The 8,842-nt window shown below is 44.8% G+C and overlaps 1 protein-coding gene across 2 annotated transcripts; it reads left to right on the top strand.

The window, feature by feature from the left end:
- The first annotated feature begins 221 nt into the window (after positions 1-221).
- Positions 222-8,842, top strand: LOC118399505 (putative tyrosine carboxypeptidase MATCAP2). Of its 2 annotated transcripts, none has more exons than XM_035795633.2 (7): positions 222-650; positions 2,036-2,796; positions 4,853-4,996; positions 5,325-5,457; positions 5,890-6,195; positions 6,372-6,469; positions 7,190-8,842. In XM_035795633.2, exons 1-7 carry the CDS (start codon positions 626-628, stop codon positions 7,346-7,348), a joined length of 1,626 nt encoding a protein of 541 aa, XP_035651526.1. In that variant the 5' UTR covers positions 222-625; the 3' UTR covers positions 7,349-8,842. The 2 variants fall into 2 exon arrangements, with proteins under 2 accessions (XP_035651526.1, XP_035651527.1); XM_035795634.2 differs by having other exon boundaries at positions 223-650; positions 2,040-2,796.

The raw sequence follows: 8,842 nt of genomic DNA, 5'->3' as shown, positions 1-8,842 counted from the left end.
CACACAGTACATAGAGACCATTTAGAGCCGATGTCACATGTAGAGAAATATCTCTGAATCTGATCAGCTGAATTTTTCTATATATATCTCTAGAATAGAACAGAATAGTTTGTCTGTCTGTGTCTGTCGATTGTACTTTCTCTCAACCACACAAAGCCATTGGGACAGTTTACTTAGCTGTATCCTGCACATTCAAGGCTCTATATTCAGCGATACATTAGTATAAACTATGTATAAACTATAATGACACAAACAATCTTGTCTCTTATTTTTACTGAAAATAACAATCTCACAGAAGCACAAGTGTTTCTGTGTGACGTTGCCGGGGCACCATGGAAACAGCTCGTATCTTGTCACAGCTCCAGAACTACAGCGACACGACTGACGCCGAGCAGCTCAACGGAGGACGTTCTCTGCTAGCTGGGGTAGCTGCTGTTATCGACCATAGTCAGCTAGTCTTGTTCAATTTGACCTAGCTAACTAGCGAGCTAGGTTAGGTTAGTGACTGTTGGCAAGCTTGTTAGCTAGCTAACGTTAATTGTTTAGCTAGCTATAATAGCAAGGTACTTGTTTTTTGCTTGGAAGACGTTGTCAAGTGGTTGTCCGCAGAACAAAGTCTCAGAGGATGCTCGAATCAATAAACGTCACTGGTATGTATGCACTTGATCTGTGTTATGCCTTGAATTCACTTGAATATGTCCAACCTGGTCAGAACGCCGGCAGCAACAGAAACACACGGAACTTCAAACAGATACAATGCTTTATTGGTTACTGTTATGTAGCTAAGCATACTTTATGATGATTTTAAAGTGTCTTCGTTATTAGGGCTATAACAGTTGTGTTGCATATATGCTCCATTTTCCTATCATTCTGCAAATGTTATTTTAGACATAATTACAAAGCTGTCATAAAGTAATTACATGCTTAATAATAATATTTTATTTTAAGCGCTTTTCAAGACGCCCAACGTCACTTTAAATAAAATCACACATTCAAATAAATAGCTATATAAAAGTACAGCCAAATTGTTATAACAGTCTAAATATGCATTCTAACTTCCAGTAGCTATGGTACTGCATTACTTGTCGGTACTATACTTCCTCAAAAATCGAAGCTATTTTGCAGTGCACCACGACAATTATTTTGTAGAAGAACTGCAAAAGACACCTGTTGCTGTAATAAAGCAGAAAACATTGACATGGTCAAAAGGGATATTTATCCATTCTTAATGTATTTGTTCTGTGACCAGCGACTGACTCCCTTATCTTTTGGAATGATTCAGCTTGGCAATGTTATCTGGAATGGTTTGTTTTCAAATCTTGTTGCCATGTGATCTGCTGAAGCCCTGAAGTGGTTGTGTTGTTAGTGCAGTGGTTGCATAACTTCCACATCAGCGCTCCTGTCTGAACAGAGTGGTTATACAGAGTGTGATGATGCTCCTGGTCATCCAGCCATCCCACTGGAGGTCAGGACACAAGGCTCTGCACAGGGGCTGCTACCCTGTCAGACTCTGGAGACATGATGGGAATAATTAGGTGACTAGGCCTACATCATAACTGACTGTGCTTTGTGCATAGAGAAATCAATGAAGCATAGTTGCTAGTCCCACTAAGGACTGCTGATACAATTGCTATGAAGCTGTAACTGCAGAGTATGTTGGATATGTCCATTTGAGGTCTATGCACTGTGATTGTATGAAGGGGAGGAGGATAGTAGCAGCCTTTATTGCCCAAGGCTGATTGAGTCAGTGTTGCACTGCAAACCCAAACCGATGATATCACCTTCTGAGCTATTGAATAAACCTCTGTTAGGGTTCTCTGAACAACGCACGCACACATGACATTATTCATATAAGTCTAGCTTTAGAACTGAACTGGCTGCAGACTGAAGACACTCCTCTGTGTCTTGTTCTGTAAGAGGATTATTCTATGTAGGTACTGTACAGCGAGTGAGTGAGAGAATCTAAAATAAGTAAGCTGCTGCGTCAGCATTACTGACTCAACCCTCGGTCAGTCATCATCACTTGTTGTTTCAGAAAGGCTCCATTGGCCAGAGATGGAGCAGTCTAAGAAGTCACTCCTTAGCTCGATGGTGCCGGTAGAGATGGAGATCTCTAAGAAGTACTCGAGCCCCAGGGTGCCAGACAAGCGGCCTGTGAGCCCCACTCAGGTGTGCCTGGAGAAGCTGTCCTCCAGCATCCTCAAGGACCTCTTCACCACGGGAACCAGCAGCTACAATGTACTCCTGCAGGCCGAGGAGGAGGAGAGACAGAGCCCCAAGCACTCCCCGTACCGCAGGCCCAAGAAGACTGTGAGATGTGCCTCTACAACCTGCAGGTCACACGACAGCCACCGCCGTCCGTCTGTAACTCCTCTGTTACTGTTGGGCCAGCAGGGCAGCGGAGACACCAGGCTCTCCTCCCACCACCATGTCTTCTCCTCCGCCTCAGGGGGCTTCCCCAGCGGGCCCAAGCCAGCCCACAGCATCAAGGTCCTGGGTAGCACCACATGCCTGTCCCCCAGCCCTGTCTCCCGGCCCCGGAAAACATGCTTCACCAGCTCACCCCGTACCAAGCTGCCCTCTCTGCCCAGAGGAGGGGTGATACGGGAAGGGGAGAACGCCGGGGTCAAGAAGCTCTGCATCCTCACTGCCATCAAGCCGTCCAACGTGGAGAAGGAGAAGGTGAAGTTCTTCAAGTCGGACTTCAGCTACAATCCTCAGTTTGAGTACAGCAACCCTGTGTCTCCGCTGGTGCTGGCTCGCCACAACAACGCCTCCGACCGCTTTCTGACACAGGTGAGACCCATGTTAATGAATTAATAGCACTTTTCGGCCATTTTAAACCAGAAATCTACCTACACATCAGCTAACACAGTGGAGAGGTGAGGAGTGAACTACCATGTCAATTACTGTCACAGGTAAGTGTAAGGCCAGGAACGGGACACAGGTTTTATACAACTATTTTCAGCAAAGGCAAGAGGTAGACTGAGCTGAAGTAAATCTGGCCACTCAGTGAAAGCAACGCAACCAGGTAGCAGACAAATCCTGTCAGACAAGATTGGATGGATTATTTGGGAAAAACTTGCTTTAAAACTCCAGCTTAGCACACCAGTCAGGAGATAGAAAAAGACACCAGTGCTCTCTCTGTCTGAGCTGTAGGGTTGAGGCAGAAAATATCTATCCACATTAGTATGTATCAAATGGATATCCACATTAGCCCTTATTCTGGGCAGATATCCAACAAGCTACTCTACCGACAGATCAATAGTTGAGTATGTTAAAAGTCATGTTGTGGTTACGCCAACAGGAAAGACAAGAGAAATCAGACGCCATAAAGCTTAATGGATACATGAATAGGAATGCACATCTTTGTACGATACATAGATAGTTAGCGGAGCTACAAGAATTAATTGAGGGACAAATACCTTTCCAATAAAAGGCCCGAGGTTTATGCTTTAAAGTAATGAGTACTACTGTAAATCACAAGGATTGTAATAGATAGGCCTCTGTCTAAATTATAGTTCTGTAGAATTAATAGAATGTAGTCTGGTCTAGTGTTTCGAGTGCGGTTTGAACTTAGTAGCATCCCCTGAGGTGTTCTGTTGCATACTAGCTACCTGGGTAACACTAGTATACTGATAGTAACATATGGAAGCCTCTTTAGTTGAGTGAAGACTACAGGAAATGCACTGTAAAGTGATCCTGTGGAGGATATTGCAGTTTGTGCTATCATGTTTTCTTTCTTCCACTCCTGGCACCAGTCTTGTTTTACACACTCCCAGTATGTACAACTGTGTGTCCATTCATTCTACTGATGTAGATTTAATGTAGAAAATGGCACCTTTTTTGTTACATACTCCATGATCAGAAGGAACTGTTATTAAACTTAAATAAACGATGAAACACAAATTAGGCTATCTGCCCAACTTTATAAACTGATTTACTCTGTGATGTGAACAGGTAATTGTACTATTGCATAACAACTCCAGTTACTGTACATTTCACAGAACTGACTTGATTTCTGGTCTCTACTTGATCTCTGTGGCATGTGTGCTGGGGCGAGAGAGAATGGATGATCTCTAATGACCTGTAGAGAGTAGGGACTGTCTCTTAAGCCTAGTCCACAGCCCTGAACACACACTAGAGAGAATAGAGAAAGCACTGACCTGTTCTGCCCAGCCTGGCTACTGGAAAAAATTACTCCAAGTGCTATTCCCAATAGGGAGCTATTTATATAGCTCAGGGAGGGGCAACTGGCAGCCCACAGGGCCCTGCTCAAGGTGTGAATTAAAAAATCAACAGTTTTTCTATTGTTATATCAGTCACTGATAGTCACTCAATTAGCCCATGTCAGCAAAACATTTGTCGATTTTTAAGTTATTCTAGCGGACTGCTATCTAAATGTGAAGTAATCAAGAGCAAATTAAAGCCCTGTGGTGAAATGTGTAGAATTGTAGGAAATTAGCTGTAAAATTGCATTTTCTCTACACCCTATGGCAACATGTGTGGAATTGCACAAAATTAACTCTAAAACTTAGGGGCAAGTGTGGCTGGCCCCTCATGATGAGTTCAGATTTTTAGAGTCCCCAACCCCCATTAAAGTTGCCCATCCCCGATATAGCCTAATTGTAGGGAGCTGTTTTCTATGCAGTATGTCCCTTCAAACAAATCAACTGAAGGACGAGACAAGTTTTTGTTATTTCCCTCATTATCATCTGAACACAAGTTGCACTCGAATGGAATCAAGCCTTTATAGCTGTATCCTTACCAAGATAATACCGGAGTCCATCATTAGATTTGAGCCTAATGTTGTCTGTTAGTTGACGGCATGTCATTGTGTCTCTCCCTACAGGCGGTGCGTATCATGGAGTTGGCCCTCCAGAAGTATGGGAACTATGAGAAGTTTGAGCAGGCCACAGGGGGAAACTTGCTCACCAAGGGCCGGATCTGGTACCTGGTCAAGAAGTACATGGAAAAGGAGGGCTGTATTGGGGAGGTGAGAGAGCGTCTTGAGTAATCTGATCCTAGATCTGTGGTCAAGGGCAACTTTTACCTGGATAAAGGTAGAAGGTACCCCTTACCACAGATCCTGGGTCAGCTATGTTTTAACATTAACATTCTGCACACCTCAATCAGAACAATTCCCTCATATGACGCAACCGCCACACAGCCCCCTCCTCACATAGTAACCCCATATCCTGCTTTGGTACCGTAGCGCTTATTAAAGTACACATTCCATAACTACATATCTCTCTGTGGTGTCTTTACCAGATAGTGCTCCATATATAGTGAGTCTCAACATCACTCCCTCTGTCTGTTGTCAGATAGTGGTCAATGTGACAGACGACCTCCTCTCCAGAGCGTCTATGACGGTGGTGAACAGCCGGCCTACTCTGACCATCAACATTGCCACAGCCCGGGAACACTGGCTGGAGGGCATGCTACGACATGAGATCAGTGGGTAGTATAACTCCATTATACCTCTATCATGCTTAGTTTTGTCAAGAGGTGCACAAATCCCAGTGTTTTTCCAGTATTACAGCCACACAGTAATGTCTTTCAAGGGTCTTTCGATGCACAGAGTTTCTCCTGGATCACGGAGAATGGGTCAGGAGTGTTAGGTTCAAAACATGTCTTGGTTCATAAGAAGCACATACTCAACCACAGCACATTTAAATGAACACAATCATTACTCATGGTACTGGTCCACTCAATACTGAACTTGCTGTGTGCTGCCTCGGCCCGCTAGTCTGCTCTGCTGTACTCAGCAGCACAGTTATTTTTTTGAGGATGAGTTCAGCTTCCAAGTATATTGTCAATGGGTCTCGTCACCCTGTTGGTGCAATATAGCCACTGTGGTCATTTCCTGTGTCTGTGCCCTCTCCCCAGGCACACACTACTTCCGGGGCATCAACAACGCCCAGCAGCCGTGGAGCAGCGGAGTCGGAAGGAAAAAGCACAACCTCCGACCTTTGAACCCTACTGAGGAGGGGCTGGCCAGCATCCACTCTGTCCTGTTCCGTAAGGACCCCACCCTGTGGAGGGCTGCCTTGCTCTACTACACTGTGTACCAAGCCAGCCGCATGTCCTTCTCTCAGCTGTTCCACAGCCTGGGACGCTTTGTCCAGGAACCCAACACACGCTGGGACTACTGTGTACGAGCCAAGAGGGGGCAGAGCGACACCGCACAGCCTGGTAACTAACACAGATACACATTTGTTCACACGCCCATACATAGGCATTCCTGCATGCAGGCACACACTTATCTCTAGCTTTAGCTTTGTATCCTACTGGAGTCAGCATTTTCTACCAGGCCTTGGGTGTTTCAGTACGTACTGCTGTCATCTTGATGGGCTTGTTGTATATTTCAGGCTGTTTCAGGAAGGACCAGGTGTACCTGGACGGCATCCTGAAGATCCTAAGACACAGAGAGAGGATTAACTTCCAGCTGCTCATGTCCCTGGGGAAGGTGGGTAACGGGGTCTGTTTAATGTGTCAGACTAGAGTAGGTTTATCAGGAGGCTGCCTAACCGGCTAACAAGGTAACCAATTCTTATTCTATGGTCTGCATCCTATGCCTTTTTGTGTATAATGATTCTTTTTCAAAGGGTTTGCATTACACTGCAGACAGGAGACAAAGGCAATACGTTAGATGTGTTTGACTGCACAGCTTTCATATTATTCTCCTCTCTTCCTCTCTCCTTCACCATAACGACAATGCTTATTTGCACATGAAATTGAATTAGATGCCAGGTTGAATAAGCTTATGTAACTACAGCTGTATGAGAGAGCAGAGCAGACCATGTGATTCTGCCTGAGAAGAAGAATGACTTCAGGCATAGGGAGGGAACACATGACTCACAATGTGTTTCACACAGATGGGCTTCCAGTGTTACTGCTGTCTGTCCTCCTAGGCTTATCTGTATAGCACAGGTGGCCAACCCCCGAGAGAGCTACTTAGTATGCAGGCTTTTGTTCCTGCCCTGCTCGAACACATCAATGAGCTGCTCATCAGGGCAGTTCCAGGTGTGTTAGAGTAAGGCTGGAACAAAAGCCTGCCAGGAGGGGGTTGGCCACTGGCACTCCCTGCTTAATAGAAACCTTATTTGATTAAATTAGCACAAATTCCATCTTGATTGTTTCTGTCTGTCTGTTTTATTTTGCTTGTTCTGTCTGCCTGCCTGCCCAGGTGTCGTACGAGGACGTGGATCGTCTGAAAGGCCTGGCGCTGATGGAGCATGTGAGGATACCTCACTTTTTGCAGGACATGGCGTGCTACGCTGAACAGCTGGAGAAGATCATGGAGGTCAACCAGCTGACTGACGAGGAGCTCAGGGTGCTCATCTGAGACATGGAGGAGTAGAGGGCCTGCCCACTCAGTTACTCCAACACATAGCTTGTACAGGTTAACAGCAACCTGACCAAGATCCATTTGGGATTGAAACGTTATGTATATAACAAAGGCTTAGAGGTTGTTATGAGGTATGTGTTGAAGTAAGTGAATGTGCGGGTCCTTCTGGGTACCCTATGAGAAGTGATGATACGCTCCTCATCTGAGCATGCCCAGAAAGAGGTGACCCCTGACCCTCCAGCACACCTTACCTCCACCAAGCGAATGAGCTACCGGAACCTCATTAAAGTCAGTGGCATCATTCACAGTGACATTCCTGCATCTCACCACCAGTACCATCCCCAACAGGCAAAATTGCATGTGATGTCATGATGATGTCATTTCCTGGTTGTAAACTGGCTTTCCACCACATATGGTAGCTGTGTGACGTGACATGACTTGTGCAGTGTACTGTATTGTATGTAGGGTTTCTCTCTCCATTTCTATATGCACCCCAAAGCCAAGTGTAATTGCATTTTCAATCTCCTGTTCAAAAGACTAAGGGGTTCCTATACTAATGTTTCTAAACAGAGTTTTACCGTACTGGTTGGTTGCTGTTGTTATAGTTGATGTTCAGGTAATGACCCATGAACCAGAGAGTGTGTGTGTTTGTCAGCGTCGGGCTGCAGTGAGAGACATACAGAAGAGAGAAGGCTATGGTATCATAAAAGCACAACATTGACTCATGATGTGGCCAGGTCACAGTGGAGAAAGGCATGTGGAAGAGGCAAAACTAATGAAGCACAAGACGGCAGCATAGTGATGAGATAGTAGGATTGGGACAGCATAGAAATGCATTGCGAATCATATGTATTTGTGCCCTGTTGACATATCCTTGGCGCAGCAATCCCTCCAAAACAACCACTTTCTTACGATTTGCACTTTTTTCTCCAGCGTTGAACTGCTTTATTTCTGGCAGTTTCCTTAGAGATAACCTTATAACCTTACACTGATGAACTCTCCCTCCTGCATTTTAAAACAAACCAATAGGCCTAATGTTTTTAAAGGCAGGGTGTAACTAATATTGTACTGTAATGTTTTTCTTCTTTGTGTCAAACACGATTGACAGGTTTTTGATTTTCTGGCTTTTGGTACGTGTTTTGAGAACTGAACACTGTGATATTTGATAAATATTGTTCAACTGACACTTTCTACTAGCCTGGTCTTAGATCAGTTTGTGCTCTCTTGCCAATAGTTATTTACAATGACCATAGGAGTTGGCAGGATAGCACAAACTGATCTGGGACCAGGATAACTTTGACCTGATGTAGGTAGCATGTTTGCTGCCGCTACTTCACCACAAATGGCCCTGGGTATGATCTAACTGTATGATGAGCACTAGTGTTTATAAGTGACATTGCGCTGTGTATTGTATTGTACTGTAACTGTACTGTATTTGAATGCCTCCTGATGGTCACTGAATCCCTAATAAAGCGGATTTATCACCTTGGA

Source organism: Oncorhynchus keta, chromosome 20 (genome assembly GCF_023373465.1).
Source record: "Oncorhynchus keta strain PuntledgeMale-10-30-2019 chromosome 20, Oket_V2, whole genome shotgun sequence".
In the NCBI taxonomy this organism is placed as follows: Eukaryota; Metazoa; Chordata; class Actinopteri; order Salmoniformes; family Salmonidae; genus Oncorhynchus; species Oncorhynchus keta.
The sequence above is the reverse complement of the archived record's forward strand: the minus strand, read 5'-3'. Positions and strand labels throughout refer to the sequence as shown.